Source organism: Microtus oregoni, unplaced genomic scaffold (genome assembly GCF_018167655.1).
Source record: "Microtus oregoni isolate MIOR12 unplaced genomic scaffold, Mior012 000134F_ref0000037, whole genome shotgun sequence".
NCBI lineage: Eukaryota > Metazoa > Chordata > Mammalia > Rodentia > Cricetidae > Microtus > Microtus oregoni.
In genome coordinates this window covers 346,949-371,871 of record NW_024544778.1, presented here as the reverse complement: position 1 = coordinate 371,871, position 24,923 = coordinate 346,949, and the positions used below count along the sequence as shown (strand labels likewise).

Below are 24,923 nucleotides of genomic sequence, written 5' to 3'. Positions count from 1 at the left end.
CTGAGCTGTGTTCTAGAGCCCGAATGGCAGTGACATGCAGCTACCCACTACGGCAGGTTCATCCTACGGCCCATCCACCTCCTTCCAGCATGTACACTGGGCAGCAGTGGTGGCTAACCACAGAAGGAAAACCTGGGGTGGGACAGGAGGGTTGGATCGGTATTGGGTCAAGGGCTAAGCCAGCAGAGGGTAGCATGGATTCAGGGAAGACACTTGACACACAGATGCCATGAAGGACTGGGGATGACTGAGCCGATTCTACAAGGACATCTATGAAGGGTCGGAGAAGCAATCTAGGAGGAGCCCAGCGGGGTCTGAGTGGAAGACATGGAAACCTAGACACCCCAGAAGAGCAATGCCCCAGCCACCAGCCCCGTGGTAGCAGCATTCTGTTACTATGGTGACAACTGAGCCTGGACGACTTCAGGATGACTCTGAAAGCAGGGAAGTGTTTCAAGAGTGACAGGGGAATGTGGGACACACACACAGGGCAGGCCCAATGGCTCCACCATCCAAATCAAAGCAATTTGGGCGTCAGAATAGTGACTGCAATGGGCCACTGTAGCTGAAGAGACTTTACACCCGGGAAGGGTACTGAGGTCAGAATATCAATGCAGGGTGGAGGTGTGCAGAGAGGAAGAGGCCCCCACAGCTCCACGGTGCTTCTGCACCAAGGTTCTGAACAACTGAGGGGCAGGAGAGAAGGGCTGTGAACCATTTACACCAGAGGAACACAGATGACCAATGGCAAACTAACACTTCAACCCTCTTGACAGTGGGCAGGTGCCCTGAAGAGGTGCACACAGCTGGGCGAGGAGCCCTACCAAAAATACAGTGCAGGAATCTAGTCGGCAGAAAAGTCAGTAAAGCCCAGCCGAGGTGCCCCGGAGAGTACATGCACCACACAGGGCAGGACCAGAAGACCAAGGAATAGCCTCCCTAAAAGGCTGCCTCTGGCTGGGCAGTGGTGGCGCATGCCTTTACGCTCAGGAGGAAGAGGCAGGCGGATCTCTGTGAGTTCAAGGACAGCCAGGGCTACACGGACAAAAAGGGAGTGTCTCTGTGATGCCAGAGGGTACCGGAGGGGCAACTGGCAAATGCTCAAATCTTTGGGCATAATTTTCTTTCTGGCCCACATCTCTACCACAGGCTTTCCTCCCAGCCTAGAGATAGGCTGTAGGTCCCTAGCAACAAGAGGGAAGAAGCAGGGCTGGCTTTTTCTTTAGGAAGGGGGCAGATTCCATCACCACCTGCAAAGCCTAGGTCAGATACAAGCCCTACACTCCTTCCTTTCCTCTGGGTGCCCTTGAGGCCAGGGCTTGGCATGCATGGCTCTGCCAGGCCTGGGCCACTCAAGGGTCTCCCTTTTATCCTGGTGATGGCAGCCTGGCTTAGCACCTGCATTCCTCATTTGTCTCTTCTCAGACTGTTTGATGGAAGAAGCTGATCTGACTGATTCCCGCCACAGCAGTTACCATACTCTGTAAAGCTCCTGTTGCAGCAATGGCTTAGGATCCGGCCATTACAGGGCCGGGAGAAAGGGAGGGCACGGCGCTCTAGGAGGACCAGGTGGGCATGGGATCAGACCCTGCATGGCACAGCTGGGCAGTTTCTAGGACCCTGTTTCTTGGGATCACATCCTGGGAATACCAGCATGCCTTGGCAGGTACAACACCAGATGTACACACACGCACACGCACACGCACACACACAAACACAAACACGCACACACACAAACACACACCCACACCCCCACGTGCGTGCCAATGAGCTCTAAAGGTATTTATTTACTCAATGGACAGACTCCAGTCTCGTCAGCATTCACAGGCCATGTGACAAGGTGCCCCATGAGTCCCCCTCACGCTATGGTACAACATTCATATGGGAGGCCCTGGCAGCTTGGCCTTTGACACAGGGCCTCAGCAGGGGTCGGTCAGGGTTCCCGCTACACAGTCCAGCAGGAGTTCCTCCAGGGCCTATACTTCCTGGCACTGCCCATCCCCACTCTTGGTAGGGTAGGTCTGAGTTTAGGCTGCCCTGTAGCGCGCGCGGACGCACACATGCACACACACGCAGGCACCCCAGTGAGAGCAGGGCCTTCAGGGAAATCGGCTTTACAAGAACATCCAGTCTGCCTCCTCAGAGCGCAAAGGCGCAGGGGCCTTGGGAGGGGATTTATGCATCAGGGAGCCAAGGCTGAACCCGAAGACTCTACATCCTGCTGTAAACACCATGTTGCACGATGGCTGGTAGGGTGTCCCTTAGTGAGGGGCTTCCCTTGCAGCCCCAAGGCAAGGCGCTGTTTCTCCGGCCCTGAGGAGGGAGCTTCAAGTACAGGGGCAGCTGGGGCCTGTGTGATGTCTCTCTGCCAAGGAGAGGCCATACAGGCTCCGAGTCTCATCCTATTGTACTTATTTGAGGGTCTTTAAGTGATTGGCTGGATAAGCTTAGGAGCCCCTCGTCCCAGCATGAAGCAGGAAACCCTGCAGCCTCAGTTCTGGGATGTACTGAGGTTTAGAAATCCAGCAATCCCAGTCTGGGGCCACCTGCCCTGACAAAGCAGCAGACCGAGCATCCTGGTCCCTCTCCTGCTCCCAGGCCCGCATCTAAAACTCTGCCTTAGGTCTCAACATCTTTTGCTTGAGCCTGCCAAAGGGGTGGTCCTGGTTCCAAAGGTCCTGCCCAGATCCAGTTGGCTCCTCCAGGCTAGAACGGATCCTGTGGCGGCTAGCACAGCTACATCTGACTTCCATGAAGAAGGACCCATGGGCACAGGAAGATCCCCTCCCTGGGGTCTTCCTTTCTCTAGGGACGACTGCATCAGGTCAAAGGCTAACTATCTATCTGTCTGACCCAGAGGACCGAGCTCCCAGGGTGTCAGGGAAGGATGCTACAGCTGGGGCTCACCTTGTACGGCCAGCTCACTCTTCTGCCGCTGGATCTCCAGGTCAGCCAGCTCACTGAGCAGGGCAATCCCATGAATCCCTGAGGTGTGGGGCAGAGGGGCCGTGCTGAGGGGCACGGAGGCTGCTGGGGTCTGAGGATCTGGCAGGCTGATGTCAGGCAGGTCCCCTAAGTCCACAGTGGCAGCCACCAAGGCATCCAAGCCCGGTAGTGCTTTGGGTGGGTGGCTGTGGTTGGGAGTCCCCCAGTCCACCTCTGAGTCCCCCCCATTCTCCTCCAGCTGGGCTTCCTCCTCCTGCAGCTGGGTCACATCAGGGACCGTCTGTGAACCTTCTTCTTTGTCCAGGGCAATTGGGCTCCCTGTTATCTGTTCCAGTGCTTGAGGGGAAGCCCCCAAAGGGGGCCGTGGTACCCCCTGATCCACAGTCCTCTCATTTTGCAACCCTCCCTGAGAAGAATTAGTCTGGCCAGTAGCCTCAGTGCCCCCTCCCTCAAGGAGGTCTCCAAATCTCAGTGCTTGCAACCCCTCAAGAGGACTGGGGTCCTCTGTCTTTCCTGGTGGGAGTCCCTGCTCGACAGGGTGGGGTATGATGGCAAGGTCCTGGGTGGCTTCCCTGGCCCTTGAGAGCAGCCCAGGCTCCTCCAGGCTCCTGGGGCTGCAGGGGGGTGGCTCCCCAGGCAGGAACGTCCTTGTGGGCTCGGGCCGAGTTCCTGGGGTAGTGGTTTGCATAGTTTTGGGGTCTGGGAGGTCGGGGGAGTGCATTTCGGCAGGGAGGGAGAAGTCCACAGCAGCTGTGGGGTTCAGTCCTGGAGGCAGGTCTGTAAGAGAAGGCACACGTGAGGGGCCCGTGGGAACGGCAGGAAGGCTTCCTGGCCTGAAGGACAGAAGACCCAAGAGCGGAGCCGTGCTATTCTGAGAGCAACAAGAAGTGAGACCTCAGCACCAACACCAACCAGGGACCCACAGGGACGGACACTCAGGAGCATCTCTGGTGTGGCTGTCCAGAAAAGAGGGCTGTTTTGGTTTTGTTTGAGACAGGGTTTCTCTGTATAGCCCTGGCTGTCCTGGAACTTACTCTGTAGACCAGGCTGGCCTCAAATTCAGATATCTGCCTGCCCCTGCCTCCCAAGTACTGGGCTTAGAGGCATGCGCCACCACCGCCCAGCTGAAAAAGAGGATTTTTAAACCATGGTATTTGAATTGGGGTTTTCTCTGAACTAGATCAAGCTGGCGGTATGTGAGAGGCATTATGCCCTATTAATTTAATGCAAAACAAAATACTCAAACACAAAACCTCTGCTGGTTTGGTCTCCTTAATGTGGAATCGGGACAGGCTTTATGTTCATCAGATGGAGTTCTCAGTGCTCAGCCTGATTCAGAGAAAATCACAGGCTACTAGGAAGCTGGGGGGTAGCAGGCACAACAGACCCCACATAGTCACTTCTCCATGCCTCTGGCAGGGCAGGTTGTATTTCTGGCCCTGGATGGTGACACTGTCCCTTTGCTCAGCTTTGTTTAAAAAAAAAAAATCTGGGTTCACCGGCTGGGGGCAGGTCCTGAGTCTGATGCCACCACCTGTGGCAACCCAGGGATGTCACCACTCACAGGCTCCCGACATTCGCCAGTGGAAGGAGTGGATCTCCTTCTTATTTTGTCCCCATCTTCCCAGAGTAAGGGGACCTAGATCTGCGCCATGAGACTAACCCACAGCTCATAGGCGGACAGTCAAGAGGCAAGAGAAAGGAGATGAAGGACTTTGTGGCCTCAGTATAAAGAATACCTGGGTAGAAGAGGGGCAGCCCCACCCACCCATCAGGGGTAGGACTTGTCCTGCCCTCACCTGGTTCCAGTGTGGTGAGGTCGGTTCCAGCCCGCTGGCCCTCCCCACTCTTGTCCTTGGTGCCAGGCACCTTGGAGCCAGGCCCTGGGCTGCCAGTAGGGCAGACAGATAAAGTGCAGGGGGCGCTGGGCCGAGGTGGCGGTGAGGTGGCGCAACCAGCGGGGGTCTTCAGAGTGGGTGAGTGGCAGCAGGGCGAGAGCTTGACCGGGCCTGTAGTGGCAGATGAGGGGGTGCCCTTGGCCATGGGGGTTAAGGCAACTGGCTTGTGGGTGGATTTTGGGGCCTTCTCCTGGGCAGGTTCCTCCAGTTCCATGTGGCGATCCTCAGGCTTGCGCTGTTGGGGGAGGGGGGGAAGAGGCTCAGATGGCCACACCCTCAGTGCCCCCGTGGCCCACTGCTTGGTGGGAAAGCATGCAAGCATGCAAGAGTGTCTGTCCTGGGGCCATCTGCATGGGACCATCTGCATGGGGCCTGGAGGGGTAGAACTGTCTTGGGTCTCAGGTTGGGTGGCTGTTGGGAGCATGGTACCTGGAACTGGGCAGCTCGCTGTAGCTCCAGAGCCTGGGTGGCCCTCTGCTGCTGCTGCTGCTGCTGCTGCTGCTGCTGCTGCTGCTGTTGTTGCTGCTGCTGCTGCTGTTGCTGTTGCTGCTGCAGCGCATACAGCTCTTGCTGCCGAAGCAGCTGGGACCGGGAGTACACTGGGAGCTGGCCAGGGTGTTGCATGTGTGAGGCAGGGCCCCGGGCCCCATACATGGGGGGCCACAGTGAAGCCTGATCCATAACTTCCGCTGTGGCAGAGGACCAGAGAAAGAACTATCAGTAAGCTCCAGCCAGAGGTGAAGGGCCCAGGTGCCTCCTAGTTCTCTCCTGAGTCCAGTCCAGGCACCCCCCCCCCCCCACTGCTGTCCTCAGATCCACTGCCCACAGCCCCAATGCAGACGGTCAGGGTCCTTACCAAGTGTGTGAGGGGTAGTGTGGGCTGTGGGTTCTGAGGGCAAGATGACCAGCTGCGTGGGTGCATCTTGGGGAAGAGGGAACACTGAGGGCATGGATCCGGGCACTGAAGCTGGGAAGCCAGGGGGTAGGTTCTGGTGCAGGGCAGGGTGTCCTAGGCCTGGGGAGCAACAGTGTAACAGTATTCAGGCCAGAGAGTCCACATGGAAGGGACGCTCAGGCGTCCTATTCCCCAGTGGCCAGGAGGGAATGACCTGGTACCCCAATACAGCCTCCCAGTGCTCTCGGAACACTGACCATAAGAATGTCCCCCCATCCACAAGGAGGGACTTCGGGTGCGGGGCAGCCAGTGCGGGTGGGCAGGGTGGGGGTGGGGGGCCGGGTCCCCGCCCAGCTGGCCGCCTTGCATCATGAGGTGGGGGGGCAGGTCTCCAGGGCAGCTGCTTGACGGGTGGATCCGGGCAAATTCCACGAGGTCTTTGTTGTCTCTGTAAGATCATTAGAGTCAGCTTGCCCCACCCCTTGCCCCATCCAACCCCAACCCCTCAACAGACTGTCAACCTGCCAAGGGGAAATGGAGGCGGAGGCTCCTAGGAGACCCCAACTCTGGGCCTCGGTTCCCAGCAGTGTTGCGGCTGGCAGAGGGTAAGTGAGCAGAGCCCTCCGGGAATGCTGGAATGCAGTGTATGCAGGGCACATGACAGTCGAGTGCCTGGTGTCGTGCTTGTGACACTTCCCTTCCTCCCACGAGGACTCCGAGAGGGCAAACCCACCAAGGGCCTCCACTCGGCTCTTACTGTAAGAGCAGTTCACGGCCAGGCAGCCCCAGGCGGTCGTCACACATCCTGGTCCTCTCCTCCTCACTCTCCAGGTCCAACGCGTGGTTAGCACGGGATCCTGCAGCAGCTTGACAGGGTGAAGATGGAAGAAAGGTCAGGCTGGGAATCCAGAGAGTCTGAAGCGTGCCTAGAGTTGGGGGCTCATGCACTGAGGCGGGGTCCCTGACCTCAGGAGCTTTGAAGATCTTCTAGGGGCAGACGTACGGGGTCTATGGGGTTCACAGGCAGGAAAGGAACACTGTGGATGCTATCTGCCTTGCTTCCCTGAACAAGAACATCCTACCTTTGAAGGTGGGGGCGGCCCTGCCCTGCCGCCCACCATTGTTACTGTAGGCTGTATCGGGTCTGCTGACTGTGTCCTTCTGCCGGGCCAAGGCCACCGCAATGCCCACAGGTGGCTGCCGCACTTCCCCATCTCCGTGCGGAGCCTCGTGTTCCCGGCTGCGGGCACAGTCGGGTCTCTCCACTGGGCCTGGGCCCTTAGTGGCTGGGAACTTGGCTTCCTGCTGGACACAGCTGGCTTTGAGGCCACCCAAACCCACAAAGGGAGCCTTCTGGCCCACAACCAAGGCTTGGTTGCTGTACTTGAGCAGATTCTTCATGGCCGAGACCTCGTCTGGTGGAGTGGGGAGCTCCTGGGACAGGAGGGCTGCCTGCTGCAGGCCACTGCCAAAGGGGTCAAGGTAGGCAGTGCCCTTTCGCTCCTCGCTGACGGCGGCCATGGAGGTGCTGTGGCCCGCCTGAACCCCCCACGGAGGCATATGAGGCCCACCATAACCCAGAGATGCCAGCTCCATGGACTTGCGTTTGGCCTCAGCTCCACTGCCTCCTGATTCTACCTCAGGAGCCACCAAGTGTTGCTGATGCCGGATTCGGGCCACCTTCTGGGTTGCCGGAGGGCCGGTGGGGACCTCTTTGCTGGCCATTTTGTCTAAAGTGCAGCAGGCCTGGGCGGCCTTCCCACTCAGCGAGTCTTGGTGATTGGGCCGGGCACAGTCCTGTGAAGGGGCGGGCAACTCGAAGTAGCCACTTTTGTCCAGACCACCTTTGGGAAGTCCAGGGAAAGGGGTCTCGGGGCCCGTACTGAGATACTCCAGGCCTTTTAGCCGGGGGTGGAGGGCCGCCTCAAAGCCCCCAGGTCGCCGTTCGCCCTTGCCCTCGGCCTTCAGGTGGGCATAGGAGACTCCGTAGGATGCACCATGTTCGGGGGCCACGGTCCCCCCCTCCAGGTGCCGGTCCTTGCCATCGCCGGCCACAGCACAGGCCTCTGCTACTTGGAAAGGGTGGCTCTTATCAGCCAGGTGTCCCACAGAAGGCACAAAGGTGGGCCCGCTGGCCTTTAGGTCCCGGGAGACTTTGTCCTGCAGGGGGCAGAGCCCATCTGGACCTGCATGCAGTTGCAGACAGGGGAAAGAGCCTGCAGGGCCTGTGCTGAGGGGAGGGGGCGGCCCGGAAGGCAGGCCAGAGGGCACGGTGTAGGACACAGCGTGGTGCAGCATCTGCCTCCGCTCCAGGCACTCGCTGAAGGCTGGTCCAGGCTCCACAGGGCCCACCACCTCCTTGGCACAGCGTCCGGGCGCGGCAACGCCAGTGCCGGGCCGACCTAGCATGCCCCCTGCACAACTGGCCAGTGCGGCCTTGCCCATGTCACCGTTGAGTACCTTGGTGTTGAGTAGGCAGGAGGTGAGATGTTTGGGGCGGCCCTCACAGGATCCTCGAGGTGCTGGACCCCCCTCCTTGCAGGGCCCCTCGGTGGGCATGGGCGGCACCAGCTTTTGTCGGTCTTTGCTGCTGTCTTCCTCGGGCACTGGGCGTTCTCTGCCCTCTGCTACCTTGCTGGCTTTCTCTTTGCCCAGTTCTTTACCCATGAGGAAGCGGTCAAACTCCTTAGGACCCTTCTGCAGCGGGGCAGCCTCAATGCGGTCCCGGCTGCAGGATCCAATGGGATGAGCAGGAGTGGCTCGGGGCACCCCGGGGAAATTGTGGTTGGCAGGTAGGATTGTGGGCTGCGGGGGCAAGTTTCGCAGGTAGAAGTTATCTGTGAGCCAAAAAAAAAAAAAAAAAAGAAAAGAAAAAAAAGTCAAGGTCAGCAGGAAGTGGAGAGTAGCCAGACTTGTTTGCATTTTTGTTTGTTTTCAGATGAAAGAGAGGGCCAGAGAGATGGCTTAGCAGTTAAGATTACTCTGTGGTTAAGCGGTTAGCAGCACTTGCTGTTCTTGCAGAGAACCCAGGTTCGGCTCCCAGCACCCACAAGACGACTCACAGCCATCCATCCAGCTTCAGTGACCTGTGTGGGTACCAGGCACACACCCGGTGCATGTACATACATGCAGGCAAAACACTCAGGCACGCAACATGAAATTTAAAAAAAATTATAAAAAATATTATTGAATTCATGGGCACGTATAATGCCATATAAAACAAATATATTCCGCTGTTCAGTTCGGGGCACCGAGCAGATCAACAGTGTGGTTTGAGCATCACCGACATCCACCGCCAGGATTTGATCAACTTCCCAAACAAGCTTCCCTTTGTAAACACTGGCAGCGCCTTGACCCGGTCTTTTCCTATAGGCAGCTCGGCGTCTCAGTTTTTCAGTGTGGAGGTGGGGAGAGACAGCTCTACAAAACTCTGGCGATGTGGAGCCTAGACCGGGTGCTGTGGGCAGCCAAGTGCCTAGCGGTGCAGGGAGCAGGGATGCCTGCAGCTCCTACCCCTCTCCTACACCAAGAGCTGTGGCTGCCGTGGTAACAGTGAGTTCAAGGTGTCTGAAGATGGGACAGTGTGGGAGACCTATCTCTGGGACACTCCGAGGAGCTCCCCCCCAACATCTTATCTGACTATCTCTGATTAACAAAATTGGGAGGGGGGACCCAAAGTATGGAGGAGAAGCAGTCCCTGGTGAGACAGAACTGTACCGGCCTTCCATCTCAAGCCGGCAGCTCTGGGTCACCCAGCTTGTGGATAGTAGCTCCTCCCCTTGCAGTCCAGCCATGATTGGGTCAAACCCTTCCTGCCCAGGTTGGGTCTGCGCCAGGTTGTGATCAGTAAGCCCCGGGGATACCCACTCTTGGCCCGCCAAGCTAGAGCCACATCAAGTCTCTGGAAGACCCTAGGGGCAGCCCTGCCTTCCCCTAGTCGGGAGGGTGGGCAGCAGGGCCAGGGCCCAGCTAAGGGAGAGCATGAAGCCGGGAAACAAAAGAAAAAAACGTTTGCAACTTGTAAAACTGTCTTCAGTAATGTAAATTCCTTGTCAATTTCCTCTAATTAGAAACAAGGGGAAGGGGAGAAGGGAAGGGGTAGCCCAGGAGAAACCTAATTAGCTCAATTTCCAAAACCAAATAATGTTCTTGGATGAAGCTCCACCACAATATTGTGAAAGCGGAGAGGCCTGGCCAGCAGCCGCCAAGACACCAGTCGGGCCCCACCGCCCAGAGGGAGTCCCTGGGCCCAGGTTCACCAGTCTGGTTTCTAGGGCTTAGCCTAGCCACCTGCCCACCCTTGACAGATGCTGTCAAAACAGCTGCAGGCATAGGGGTGGTGTGTGTGACTCAGGGCTCAGTGCGTCCAGCCCACAAGCACTCAAGCCTGGTTCCCGGGAGCATGTGGCAGGGCTGTCTAGGATGAAACCAGACCCCCAAGTGGGGCTGGGGTAGGCTTCCTGGCTACACCCCAGGCAGGGCAGCCTGCGCCGTTCACTGCTAAGCCCAGTCTCTGCAAGGCCAAGGCTATTCTGAGCTTCAGAGACTCTTAAGACTCTTCCGTGTTCAAATGTGCAAAACCACTCCAAGGATCCAGATATGCCAGACGCTCTGAGGTCATTGGTTCACCTTCCTGGTCCAGGAGGGCCGCCCAAAGGCACTCTGCACTCTGTCGGGATCTCAGTTCCTAATGGCTACTGGCAAAGAGAGGGCACTGTCCTCCACCCCAAGTGGGGTTCCCTAGGGACATGTGGAAACTGCCCGGCCTCTCTCTCCACCTTCTGCACTCCAGCGTCTTGTTACATGGGGACTTCCTACGTCTAGCACCCCCAGAAGAACCCCAGCATCCCCGGAAGGACCCTAGCCCCCATCTCTAAGCTGGGCTTACCTACCCAAACTGTACTTACTCAAGGGGTCCCTCCCTCAGCCTGGGCTGCAAACTAAGGTCAATAGGAATACACTTCTCGTCTCCTGAAATCACTAACTCTAGCCTTACAGGACTCTATGTCTGGGTTTGCATCTTATCTCACGATGGGGCCACCTGAAACGGAAGTGTGGCCACTAACCCAATGACACCCCTGGGTTTAGCCACATCGTAGAAAAATGTCCCAAAATACAAACATCCCCTCAAAAACAAAACACCTCCATTTAGTGACAGGGACTGAAATCTCTGGCTTCCCCCCCACCCCCCACAGCACCTCTATCCAGGTGGGAGCTAAATCACTGCTCCAACGATGCCTGCCTGAGGAGCTGTCTCATGGGGCAGGGCTAGGGCAGGTGCTCCTGGCAGTCTAGAACTGAGAGTAAGTCAGGACCCTCTCCAGAACGCTTCCTGCCCTGATCCTTGGTCCTCAGAACAAGCGATGAGAGCGTGTAGGTCATTGTGGTTCAGAGTCCCCTCCTTGAGCACCATACCTGGCAGTGGTACCAGGCCATCCTCCTCTGGGCCCCACGGAGCCCGGGGAGGAGAGCTCACCCAGTCTGCTGCTTTCGCTGGTACCCCTTAAGCTCACCCTCAGCATGCACTGCACCCCACAGCACTTGCCTTTTTGGGTTCCATAGAAACGATGTTGCCCATAGAGAACATTGCTGTTTCCATGGTGATCCAAGTGGCTCACGGGTAGGAAGGTAGATGCCAGACTCCCCGAAAATCTGGGGTACGCAGGAGCTAGGGAAGCAAAGCACTGGTTGCAGAGACGACTCTCAGCTCCCTGGCCCTCACCACCCTGACCCTAAGGAGACAAGAGGCAGGCAGGCAGCCCAGGAGCAACACCCCACGGAGTCTGCTCACAGCCTGCCGGTGGGAAATCAACCCATCAATACATCATATTAACTCTGACTCGACTAATACCATCCCTCCGGTGCAGCACAAATTGAATTGCTGATGGGCTAGGGGCTGGAGAGAGGGGAGGCTGCCTCTGATTCCCTCCCAGTAGTACTTGGTGTGGCAGGAGCTTCCAGGCCAGGCAACAAAGGGGCAATATGGACTCTCCGTGAGTTCTCAGACAAGGGAGAGCCAAACCAGACAGGGCCTCCAGCCTGCACCCTCTGCAGGCACCCAGGGAAGCAGATGGTCTTGGAAGAGCTGTGCTGTGCCACAGCTGGTCTGGGTGACTCACACTGTTAGGTAGCTGACTAGGATGTGGCTAGTTCCCACTTGTTGGAAGCCACGGATTTCTCCCCTCAACTGGCCTCTTCATGAGAACCCAGCATCTAATGCTCCTGTCGGCAAGGTCCCTGGCATGCTACACGGTGTGCAAGACCTTAACCCCAACTCCTACCTGGCAACCAAGTAGTACTAAGTAGGCCCCTTGTCTGTACCTCAGAGGCAGCCTAAGTTCTGATGGGCTGTACCTACCTGGCATAGTAGTGCTAACCACAGCCTAGAGCCAATCCTACCCTGTTGACCTTGGGCCTACAGTGGCTCTAGTCACCTGGAACAATGTTCCTTTCCCCTGACCCACGAGGTCCTAGCTTGCAAGAAAGATGTCTGGGCCCTGAGAGCAAGCCTTGGGAAGGAGCACAAAAGCTACCTCACTGGGAGCTGGAGAGACGCCTCAGTGGTTAAGGACACTGGTTGTTCTTGCAGAGGACCGGGATTCAAGTCCCAGTACCCACAGAGTGGTTCACAACCTCCCATAACCCGACATCTGATCTCAGTGGGCACCAGTCACACATATGGTACAGACATACATGCAAGCAAAATACTCACACACGTAAAATAAAATAAACCAGCACATCTGAAACATTTTTAAAAAGGAAAAAGCTGCAGCACTGCACGGGCTCCTCTTAGGAGGCTCATAGCTGAGACTCAGTGTCACCAAGCCCTGAGGATCACAGCTTCATGCCTGGTCCCCTCCCATCAAGCTTGGCAGGAGCCTGGGGACCTGGCCCTCCATCAAACTCACCAAAAGGAGTCTTGGCTGCTAGCAGCTACAGACCCTACCCACTGCTGTCACCAAGACAGCTGCTAAGATGTGGGGAGGGGAATTTACCATCTCCCCCAGCCTGGCTGCTGGCTCAGGCAGCTGGCTTTCTCTGTTAAAATGGGGTGACTGGATCAGACTGAAGCTATCCCTACAAGGGACTGCAGGAACTCAGCGCCAAGGCCGGTCGACTCAGGATGAATCTAAAGGCGTTGGGGCGCCCTTGGGTCTGCTGTGAGCATTAGGCAGAGGCCACCCAGGCTTGCCGGGCAGGCGGGCATTTCCCCACACTGCAGAACAAACTGCAACAGAAGCAGCCAGGTGTGTGCTGCTCTGGAGATGTCCGCGTGACCAGGCATCGGGACTCTCTCAGACTCACGCGAGGACACAGACAAGTGTCGCAGCCCAACTTCACTCAGCCTTGCTACCCTGGACACCCTGACTCTTTCACCACAGAAATCCCAGGCTGTTGAGGCTGAACCCGCCATGGCTGAGGGGTTGGGAGAATGAGGTGAAACCCTTTAAGAAGGAGAGCCAGATCTACGTGAGTGCTACCTGGACACGTCTGTCCTGTCCTACATCTCCGAAAGCTGATCTGCCTGGATACTGAAGTAGAGGTCTCTGTGGCATGGGGCCAGGCATCTCTGCTCAGGCCAAGGACTCAGAGCTGGTAAACAGCACACACACAAGTCCCGGGCAGAGACCACACATTACACTCTACTCCCGTGGGGTCATCACTCAGAAGCCTGACCAATGACACCGTGGGACAATCTCTAGTCTGGTGGTGGCTCTCGGGTGCTCCATGTAGGAAGAGATCTATCTGGTCCGTCTAACGACTCAGATTTCTGTGACGCAGAAACAACCTGCCTGCAGGTGTAGCGCGTATCTCCGATGAGAGCATCCCCTCAGACCACACGGAAGGACTCGGAGACGGTGCCCACGGCCAGGCCTGCTCCCCTCTTGCTGAAGAGCAGGCTGGGACTGCAAGATCTGCCCCGCTGGCCTAGTATGTGTGGACACATCTGCAGCAGATGTTAGCCAGATTACACCCAGCTCCTGGAAGACTTGACAAAAGCTAAGAGGCCTCGGTGGGAGCAGCTGGGCAGGGGGGGCTGGGGCCTGGGTGGGGGGGGGAACCACTGCAGCTGTCCCCTGTAATTGGCTGCTGTTAAATGTTTTACGGGCCTTGGTTTTTTGTTTTGTTTTTTTTTTTTTTTTTTGGTAAACAGAAGTCTGTAAAATTCCTCCTTCCCAGACAATGTTTCCAGGCTCAGACACCCCCCCTACCCTCCTCCACCTCATACTCCCTGAGGAGGCCTGGGCCTCTTCCTGCTCTCTGGGGGCAATGGACACTTGGCTAACTGAGTAAGAGGACTCCCTTTCCCACCCACGGCACTTTGGGCGCTGCGAAAAGGGCGGCCAGTCCAGGAAGCAGGGCTGAAATCTACCAACCATTCCGACACACAGAGGTTCTACTCCTCCCAGGCCTCAAATGGGGAACTGAGGAGAGAAAGAATAGTGGGGGGCAAGAGAGGGGCAAAGGGGGGGGTCCTCTTAGGCAGCAATTGAAAGGCCTCTTTATTCTCCCTAGCAGGGTACTCCCTAAAGAGGAAAAGAGAAAACGACTTCCCAATCAGAGCTCCTGGGACTGGAAGCCAAGGCTGGGAGACATGCATCCTAAAAGGACCAAGGAGACCAGGCCTGGGATGGGAAGATCTAGGGGGTATCCTGGTAGGGGTGGCCTGCAGCATCAGGGAGAAGACCCTGGGGCGGAGAGAGAACTCACACTTCTGACCACTAGGTCCAGACTCAGGACCTCCCTTTTCCCACGGCCTCTGCCCATGAAGGTGGAATGGCTGTGATTGCTCCAGTGATCATGTGACCTGATCACATGGCCCATTTGAGACCACCTGCTTCTTCGGAACCCCTAGCTGACTTGGGGAAGGAACCCTGAATGCCATGACCACAGCTACCAAAGGCCCTGGTGAAGGTGAAGGTGGGGGGGATAACTGATCAACAGGCAGAAAAAGAAAAGATGGCCGCCAGTAAGGTCATCCAGAAACGGCATTCAAAAGACACAAAAGACGGCAGGATGGGCAGGTAAAGGGGCAGCGATGAGGTGGGGGCTCTTCCTGCCCACCCAGATATACAGGCACCTAGAAGGTCCTCAGACTGGCTGCAAGCCTCCACCTTCCCAGGAGGAGACATGGGACCTGGCGGTGTTTGCCGTTCCTTAGGATGCTGTCATACTCAACAGGAACCTGGAGCTAGCCCTTTCCAGTCTGCTTACAGCCAGCGATTTCCACTGCCGTCTATTCAGACAGCGCAGAATGCTGGGCTAAGAATCCTACAGCTAGATTCTCATGCCGCTTAATTGACTAGTAATGTCTGCCCTGGGAACAGGCAGGATGTGGCAGCCAGTTCACAGGATGCTTGCCATCTCTGCTTTAGTGGCTGAAGGGAGTAGCCTAGCAACAAGCCAGGTTCTCCCTGCCAAATGCCCCCGCTTCAGGGTCTCTTCACGCTAGCTGGTCGGGTTCCTAGTCACTGAGGCCAGAATTTCAGAGTGACCACCCAAGTGGCTGGAGGTTAGAACGGCAGCCTTCAGCAAAGCCTCCTCCCTACAGCCTGCAGAGTGCTGACCCGTAACTGCAGGGAACAAGGCCCTGCAGTTTCCATGTCCCTGGGCTGAGAGGAATAACTATGAGCCCAAGGAGCCAGGCTCCCATGGGCAGTCTGCCCTGGACCCAGAGGACAGTCCTCCGCATCCCAAGGAGGAGCTTGGCACTGGCCAGCGGGCAGAATTATGGGGCCAGTTCCGGAAGTCAACCGATGATGGGAAAAGCCTGAAGCTGGAGTTTCCTGGATGTGGCCCCAACACCTTTCTGGCATGTGGGATGACAGTTCTGTCCCTCACACCTTCTGAAGCACTCCCAGGGGGTCCACTGTGCCTGGGACTCCAGTAGGCAGGTGAACCTGGATGGCAATGGTTTTTGCCCAGGTCAGACCCAAAGACCACAGCCACCCCGCTGCCCCCAGTGTCTCTAAGAAAGGGTGCAGAAGCTGCTCCCTGAGGTACTGATCCTGAGTCGTTCTGTGTCCAAGCAGCTCTGTTACCCAGTGTGGTTTACAGATGAAGAAACAGACTCAGAGCCTCTAAGCCGAGTGTCTGAACCTAAGGCTGATGCAGCTCTTGAGTCTGTGATACCCCGAGGTGAACCCCTGAGACCCTGTAGCTGTTCCCTTCTGACGGCAATGAGGCGGCTGGAGGTAGCCTAACCCGTGGGACACTCTGATCCCCACAGCAGAGTCCATGATGTCCCCCAAATCTTAGGGTGGCCAGATTTTCCCAACTAGCTCAGCAGCTCCTGTGGACATGGACTATGAGATTTGGGGGACCGAGGGTGAGGCAGAAGACCAGAGAGGAAGGGCCGAGGTGCAGGGGTATTTCGTGTATAGAGGCAGCAGATGTAGAGAGGGTTTATAGTTGGCAGCGGCTAAGCATGTGGACAGCTCCTGGGGAGGAACCAAGTTCTGATTCCAGCAACCAACTCTGGCGGTTCACAAGGACCCACAACCTAGCTCCAGGCGACCCAATGCCCTCTTCTGGACTCACGAGTAGCTACACTCACGGGTGTGCATGCCCACACACAGAAACATGCTTACACACGTCATTAAAAATTTAAAATAGCCGGGCGGTGGTGGCGCACGCCTTTAATCCCAGCACTCAGGAGGCAGAGGCAGGCAGATCTCTGTGAATTCGAGACCAGCCTGGTCTACAAGAGCTAGTTCCAGGACAGGCTCCAAAACCACAGAGAAACCCTGTCTCGAAAAACCAAAAAAAAAAAAAAATTAAAATAATCTTAAAACTTTTTCAAAGGGAGGAAGGGGAGGTTGCAGGGTGCAGTGGTTCATGCCCACAGATCAGCAATGGGCAGGGGGGGGGGAACGACAAAGGGATCAATCACTACAGTTACTAGACCAGACGAATGGTCTTCACAGAAAGTTCTAGGTCAGCCAGAGCTACACGGTGAGTCTGTTCAAGAAAACCAAATGAAAATGAAAAAGGGAGAGCACCCAGGGTCTGAAGAAAAAGGGTTAGGGTAGCCACCAGGGGGCAGTTCCAGGGGATGGAGTCTGACGGCCACAGAAGCCTTTGGCCCACCCATGTGGGTGGGGGCCGGATAGGACCTGTCTTCCTGCTGGACATGTTCCAGCCCCTACTCACCCCTGTGCTAAGTCTTGAGGGAGACAGAGGCAGCCGGAGAAACATGGGTGTGTGTGGTCTGGGCAGCAGGACACGCTTGGTGGTGGCTCCTGTGTGTGGAATCCAGCCAGGCATGGATGGAGAAGTGGCCACCAGGGTGGGTGTGGCTTTGACAGAAGTTGGCTAGGCAGCCAGCCAGCCAGGGCTGGCACGTGTGCCCATGGCTCCCCCTCCAGGTGGCATAAGAGACCATGACTAGCCAGGCCGAGTGAGTTTGGAGCTCCTGCACCCCTCGCCAACCCCCTAGCAACAGCATCCCTTTTCATTGCCCTGTGGGTGGTCCTAAATAGGCAGCTGGTGGGGGGCGTGCGGGCTCACTGACAATAGGGCCAGCTGTGCTGCACCACACCCCAGCCCCATGCACCCAGGCCAGGTTGGCAGTTAGCCACTCACCTCTGCCCCAGGCTAGTTCTACTGTCCACCCTACCCCAAGGCTCTGAAGGCCCATCATCTTGTGTGAGCCAAGGGGCCCAGAAGGCCCGGGGCACAGCAAGAAAGCCCTGCTCCAGGCCAGATGTTCCTAGGCGGCTCTTCCAACACCAGGGTGCATCCCTTGAACCCCCAGCTGTTCCAGGGACACAGGAAGCCCGGGCCCCCACTCCAGCAGCTGCCTTGCAGATGGCGAGGGGGGTGGTGTTCTAGCTGTCTGAGAGTCCCCGTCAAGAGTAGGAGGGCACCTATGGTTAACTCCCATGGGAAGAGCTACTTGTCAGCCCTATCCTGGCCTACCTGCCCTAGACATAAGAAGGCGCAGAGCAGGGAGGGGGCAGGGAGTAGGCCAGGCAGAGTCCCTGGATCTCCACATTCAGGGGTGGTTGAAGGAAGCAGGACAAGGGTAAGCTGGGCCTCCTGGCCTACTGCCCAGGAAGCCCCCATTGTGGATGGCCCTCATTCTTTGGCCGTGTCGCGTGGCCCCTGCCTGCCTTGCCCCCCGCCCTCCTGTACACACATGGCCGAGAAACAGGCCCTAGCACGTGGAGCCAGCTGGCACCCCGTCAGACTAGCAGCCAGGCACACTGCCAGGGCAGCCAGCCAGCCTGCCACTCGCTCCCGCCCCGCCCGCCCTGGCCTCTACCGCACAGAGCAGGCTACACCATGTGACCTGTCTGTCAGGGAGCGCGAGGCTGGAGACGTAGAAGGCAGGGGATCCCCCGTGGAGGGAGGGGGGCGGGGAGGGGGTAACCTGAGGCACGGGTCTGAGAGGGACGGGTTGTCACAGGACTCCCAAACAGATGCGGACTCGCTGCCACTCAGGGAACTCGCGAGGTTGCAAGTGCACAGTCCACTCCAGGACAGCTGCCTCCCCACACACCTGTCTCCAGCCCCCAGTGGGGCCCTGGGCTCTGCTGTGTGGCGCCCTGAACATCCCGCTTCTTGTACCGCGTATGCCTGTGATCGCCCTCCCCTACCTGACTCTGGGAACTTCAACTCACACCTGCCACAGTGTGTGCCCCACAGTGGGCAAAGACTCCCGTTGTCCTTGGAGCTGGTCTCAGAGACAAAAGCTTTCTCCTTGGGACACAGCCAGGCCCCTATTCCTGCCCTGAATGCAGGATGTGGGGCAAAGTGTGAGCGAGTGGTAGGGACGCAGCCCAGAAGGAAGCCAAGAGCTAGGCTCTATCTCCACAGCGCACTGCCTGAGCACCGGCGTTCACCAGATAAGGGGGCATCCTTGGGGCTCTGAGGTTTGGGGGTACCTAGGGAGGGTCATAAGCAACTCTACCAGACAACCATTGATCTACGGGGATGTAGATGGCTGTAGGTGCCCTCAGCAGCCTCCACCCATCCTCTTGGGTGAGTGGCCCAATAAGGAACAAGACTGGGCTCTAGGGCAGGAGGTGCCACCCACAAACCACCCTTCTTGCTGGTGGTGTCTCCTGGCGAGGGATGGAGAGGAAGCAGGCACATGTGTCTCTACTGAGTGAGCAGAAATTCCTGGGTGCCGATGGGGCAATGTCGGCCACAAGGACAGAAATCGAGGCAGGTGGCCCAGGTCGAGGGGCGCACCTGTGGTCAGTCCAGGGTTATAGCCCTGTCTTGAGTGGCCTCCGTTGCTTGCTCCTGCTCGGCCACCCCCATCCTTCCTGCAAACATCCTGGGAGCCAGATGCTGTGGCCAGCTGGGAGATGCCAGCAGACACAAAGACGGAGTTGGAGAACAGGGAGCGAGTGTTTCCTGCAGGGCCCGGGGCCACCCACAGCTGGCCAGGGAGTCTCTTACCAGGGTCCAGCTCTGTCCTCCACCCAGGACTCTGATGGGAGGGCAGGAGTAGGTCTGAGCTGAAGACCCCACTCTGCCTATTCGGTCCTCAGGACCTGGTCCACCCAGGAGATCACGGCTTCTTATCGCCTGGCCATCCTTGTGTACTCTGGGCAGAGCCCAAAGCCCAGATTACTCTGACAACTGTCCCTCCCTTGTCACCTGTCCTGTTTGGAAAACAGCCCCTTCTTGTTGCACAAAGAGAGGTTTCTCAGGCTTCCAGCAGTGCCGGGCGCTAATCTCTCTGCCTAGAACGCGGGCGGGCGGGCTGTGAGCCGTGTGTGGGTCCACTGCGCTCTGTAAACAGGACGCCTGAGTTACGGCAGTGCCTGGTGCCAGGAGCGAGAGCTCTGTGTGCCCGCTGCCAACTGCAATTACCTCCCGCGTGCCAGCCAGGGAGGGGGGGTTAACCCTTCCTGCGCCACAGGGGACGTACAATCAAAGTGAGCGCGAGCAATGGCCAGGCCAGGGATGCTGGGGACCCAGGGCCACCTCCCAAGTTACAAAACCAAAGTGCAAGGCAAACCTCAGTCACCTGGACAAGGTACAGCCTAGACTGGGAGAGGCCAGGAGAGGTTCTAGAAGCCATCCTGTTCCATGATGCTTGAGAGTAACAGGTACTTCTGCAGCACCAGTGTGCCAAGCGCAAGGGTGGTGGCCTGGGAGGAGGGAGCTCTGCCATGGGCAGGACTGGCATGGGGGGTGGGAGCAATGATGGTCTCTGCCTGCTGACGGCACTCCCTACCTCCCCCTCCCGGCTCACACATCTGGAACCCATGCCTGCTTGAGTCTGGGGAGGTGGGAGGCAGCCCACGGTGGAGGGCACAGCCCCATCCGGCTGGCCCAGCTGCATTCCATATTTCCTTAGTTCCCCGGAATCCTCCCTGCCCAACATCTGGAGCACACATCTGGCCAGAACCAGTGCCTACTGGGGCCACCCGATTTCCAACCAATTACCACCTCCCTTGAGAGACTTCCTCAGTAGGGAGGCAGCCCTCCTGCCCCTAGCACTCCAGGCAGAGCCTGCCAGCAAGGCTTTCATCAGTTGGTCTACAACCCCTGGGGAATAGTCAGCAACCCGGGACCTGACTTACCTTCGTGGGAGTGGGAGAACCAGATCTGGGAGGTGGCAGGGTGGGATCCTCGGTAGGCTGGCTCAGAAGGAGAGGATGCAGGGCCACTGGGGTGTGCGGAAGCTGCGGATCCCAGGCTGCTGGTGAGGAAGCTGCCCATGAAAGAGGAGGCTGGGGGATTTCCCATCAGACGGCTGCTGGCTGTGGACACAGGACAAGGGTGAGTCTGCGGTACCCCCACGGCTCCGCATAAGCAGCGCCCACGCCCCAAAGCCCTCCTCCAGGTGCCTCGCAGGTATCTAGCTCCCACAGAGCCCCACGGCAGGTGAAGCTGCCCACAAGTACTTGAAATCACACCCAGTGTCTGGAGCCTCCGGTGTCTTAGGAATAAAACCTCCTTCTTCAAAACCTCATTAGCACCCCATCTGCACCACTACCATCCACACCATCACCAACCGCACCACCACCCACACCACCACCACCACACCATCACCACCACCAACAACCTCACCATCAACCCCACCATCAACCACACTACCATCCACACCACCATCAACCACAACAACAACAACAACCACACCATCAACCCCACCACCATCCACACCATCACCACCCACACCACCACTAACCACACCACCACTACCACCAACCACACTATCAGCACTGACCACACCATCACCAACCGCACCACCACCCACACCACCACCACCACTGACCACACCATCACCATTGGCAACCATCACTCCCATCCCACACCACCACCACCATTCATATCACCCCTCATTAACACCACCAAAATCCACACCGCCATCAACAACCACCACCTGCATCACCCCCTACACCACTACCGCCATCCCTATCCCCACCACCATTACTGTCCACATAATTTGGTGACCATCATGTCCTTAGCACTAGCACCACCCACATCACCCAAACAGATCACGACCATCATCACCTTCCCTATCACCACTAAAAACCACATCACCAGCTAGGAACAGCTGCATTATCTCCACCATTGCCACCAACAGCTGTATCACCTAGTCACCGCCGCCGTGACAACCACATCACCAACTAGAAACACCTGTATTATCTCCACCATTGCCACCAACAGCTGTATCACCTAGTCACCGCCGCCGTGACAACCACATCACCACCAGTTAATTACAGTACTGCCACCGCCACCATGACAACCATCTCACCCTCTACAAACACCATCACCACCAACTAGGTCCTCAGGGTAATGCCAAAAGCACATTTAGGACCCACGGTGGACAAGTTCCCCACGGGCCTTCTCATTAGCACAGCTCCAGGCCATGGCAGTGCCACCTGAAGGCCTCTCTGATGCCAACGGACTTGTCAGCAAGCTGTGCTCATGCCTCACCGAGGGGGCGCCCAGGTGAACGCACCTGGAACCAGCACAGCCCCAGCCAGAGGTGGTGTGGGAGAAATGGGCCTTTCTCCTTTATTCCACACCACTTAGCTACCAGTCAGACCAGGATGGGGGGTGGGGGGACAGTGCCAGATGAGGAAGAAGACAGACATGTCAGGCAGGAAAGAGACACAGAACTATGCGGAGCAGCTCTTTAGGTCCTCTGGGTTGCTGGGGATCAGGCCCTGATGGAGCTGCCATTGAGCAGAAGATAGTCAATCATTCGAGGCTCAGACACTGAGAGTCCCAGGTTTCGTGGGCTGGGCCAGCATTTCCGTCAGTGGCCTGGGAACACAGTAGACGGTGAGCCGTCTCTGGCCACAGCCAGCCTCCATGGCCTGTGTCCCCTCTTCTCCTGCCCACCAGCCTGCGGCATCCTCCACTGGTGGGCTGTCATGGTCTCTGCACCCTCTCTGCCAGAGTCCAGCAGTCAGGGACAGGCCAAGTAAGTCTCCCTGGTTGTCATGGCTACAAGCTCTTGTCCGCACACAACATACGTGCACAGAAAGTCTCTGCACACAGGGCTGCTCAGTGGGTGGTCTGGGCTGCACTGTTGGCCCTTTACCCCAGCACGGTGCCCTGGTACCTTGCCACCTCTGTTCCTGGGCAGGAAGCCTAGGCCATGGTCATACCAGGGTGGAGAGGAGAGCGAGCGGTTAGGTGGAGCCTGGCCGGCCCAAGGTTAGTCACAGAAGTAGCTTCCCGCCCAGGAGGCAAGGGAATTTGGTGAATTGGTGATGCCTCATCTCGCCTGGCTTGGCCCTGGGAACTTCCCAAACACAGGGTGACTCAGCAGAGAAGCAGTCAGGCTAGAGGAGGGGACTGCCCCCGTGGGACCCTGGCATCTCTACCGAGTTCTACTAGCTTCCAGCCCTAGTGGTTGGAAAGCGGCTTCTTCGCTTCCTGGTGGGAAGGGACAGTGCACGGTGGTGGGGATGTGACCAGAGGAAGGGTCTGTGACCTAAAAGGGGTCCTCTGCTTTAGCCAAGCCCACAAAAAACATGTCAAAAGTGCCCAAGAGCCAGGGACTTCCCGGACAAGACCACATGGCTGGGATTGCCAGGGGACCCAGTCCAGACCACAGGCGTGTCCACGCCAGGGGAGGGGACTCCAGGCTGGGAAGGGAAGTGCTGGCCTCCTTGCCCTGCTCCAGGGACTGTGGGGGGCCATGCTTGTGGGCTGAGTGTGGCTGTTCCAGCTGCAACTCTCTGCCCCGCCTAGCCTGGCCCCAAGTCCCCCAGGCCTTTCTACTCCTTCCACCCCACCCTCCTGGGGAAGCACCGCCCACCCTTTCCTCCCTAGGACATGGGAAGCGATGGCCTCCAAAAGCTGGGTCTGCAAAAGCAATTTCTCCGGGATCTTGGGAATGGTACTACACCTTGAGTTCTCTCCCACCACAGTGGACAAGGTGGCACTGACCCTCAGCTCAGTGTCCCTCAGGGCCCATGGCAAGAGCTCCCTCGGTCTCCTGGCAGGCAGAGAGAGACCAGTCCTGGGTCTGGACACCTAGGTAAATGGCTCACAGCCTAGCAGGGTGTCTGAGCACTGGGCCCCCAAGTCAGGTCATCATGCTTCAACGTGGGAGATCGATTCTGACCCCCCCGAGAGGGTCTACAGTTGACACTAGGCTCCAATACTGCCCCAGAAGAGTGTCCTTCTGAATGGAGGCCTGAGGGACAGTCCCCTACCCTAGCTACATAAGGGCAGGGGCTGCCCCGGTGAGAGGCTGGCAGTCCTATGCCAAGCTCTTCCAGACTGGGGTCCTCGTCACCCCACACTCGCCTGTTTTCTGACGTGGGGGCCTTTTAGGGGGTGCTCCTTTATAGCTTCTTCCCCTAAGCCTGTTAGAGCAGGGGCTGCTGCCTGAAGGGCCTGTGAGATTGGGGGGGTTGGGGCAGGTCATGGCCCTTCCCCTCTGGACCCTCTGACAGGTCACCTCCGGTGTGTTTCGAGCTGTTTCGGGGGGGGGGGTTCACTCCCTCCCTCCCATGTTGAGAAGTAAAGGGCCGAGCACAGACAGCGTCCTCACCACACAGGCCGCATCTCCTGTCCAAACAGTAAAGGCAGCAGAGATTCCTGGCTCTGAGGTCACGGCCATGAGTGTTTCTATGGGGTAGCCAACTTCCTGGAACACTGACGGGCTCGGGGACTTCATTCCCTTCTATAGCTCAGGATGGTTCAGGCAGAACCAACCACGTATGATAGTGACGGTGACTCTGACTTTGAAAGAGTGGGTTTCTCTCTCCATGCTGGCCCTGGTGGGGAGCCTGCAAGAGATCCCGTAGGCCTTGCCAGGTGGACGGCCTCGTGGTGGGCAGCAACTGTTGGCAGGTAGAGAGGCATCGCTGCTCCTTGAGGTTTTTCTCAGCCTACCTGGCTTCTAGGGGATCCGAAAAAGAACCCTCAGGACCAGGGATCTGTGTCCCTCTTGTCCCCTACACCTTTGAGAACTGGGGAGGTGGCACTGGGCCAGGCAAGCAGAGCCCTGGGCAGACCTGGCAGTCACCTTCTAAGCTCTGCCTGCTGACCAGGAGCCAACCCCAGACAGGGCTGGTGCTGTGGCTGCCTGGGAGCCCAGTTCAGCTTGGGCCCAGGCCAGGGCCGCTGCCTCAGGCCAAGTCCAGCCGGGGAACTAGGCTGAAGGCCCTTTCCTCTTGGCAAAGTTCCTTGTCTATGAGTGCTCTAGTTACCAGCCTAGGGAGGACATGGGGGAGAGCCTGGTACAGTGGGGAGACCCAGAGGGGCTCCTGACAGCCAGTGTGAGGCTTCTTCAACCATGCTTAGGTCTTCGCGCCAACCACACTGGTCCCAGGTCTTAGGGAACAGATCACAGCCCCAAGGACCACAGTCCGAACAGATCTGCAGAACAATGCCACCAACATCCACTCTCCCATCTGAGGTACGAGACAAGCCCGCTGTTGAGCATGTTCCCAGAAAAGATTGGGGACGCGTGAGGTGGTGGTGGCACCTCCGCGCTGTGTGCTCCAGACCCTACCAGCTGCTCTACTGGCCTGCAGCTCTGGATGTGAGGCAGGTCGTGGTCTCAGCTCCAGGGACACCTCAGCTCTGCCCAGGACACCACGAAGGCCTGGCCTGAATGCCTGCCTGCCTGGCTGAGAAAAACATTCTGGAAGCCAGCGTGCCAGAGGGCCGACTTGACACACCTCAGGCAATGAACACACAAGGCCCGGCCCTGTCCGTGGGAGGCTAGTCTGTCCCTGTGCCAAAGC

The 24,923-nt window shown here is 57.6% G+C and overlaps 1 protein-coding gene across 2 annotated transcripts in view; it reads right to left on the bottom strand.

Moving 5' to 3' along the window:
- The window catches only part of LOC121444633 (BAH and coiled-coil domain-containing protein 1-like), a 57,737-nt gene that overhangs the window by 12,077 nt on the left and 20,737 nt on the right, over positions 1–24,923 (bottom strand). For both annotated transcript variants that reach the window (XM_041646521.1, XM_041646522.1), the window contains 9 exons: positions 20,286–20,465; positions 11,285–11,407; positions 6,822–8,576; positions 6,497–6,605; positions 5,997–6,187; positions 5,701–5,859; positions 5,274–5,533; positions 4,746–5,079; positions 2,908–3,723 (listed from right to left, as the gene is read on the bottom strand). In XM_041646521.1, coding sequence (XP_041502455.1) covers positions 2,908–3,723; positions 4,746–5,079; positions 5,274–5,533; positions 5,701–5,859; positions 5,997–6,187; positions 6,497–6,605; positions 6,822–8,576; positions 11,285–11,407; positions 20,286–20,465 — 3,927 coding nt within the window. The remainder of the gene's footprint in view (positions 1–2,907; positions 3,724–4,745; positions 5,080–5,273; positions 5,534–5,700; positions 5,860–5,996; positions 6,188–6,496; positions 6,606–6,821; positions 8,577–11,284; positions 11,408–20,285; positions 20,466–24,923) is intronic.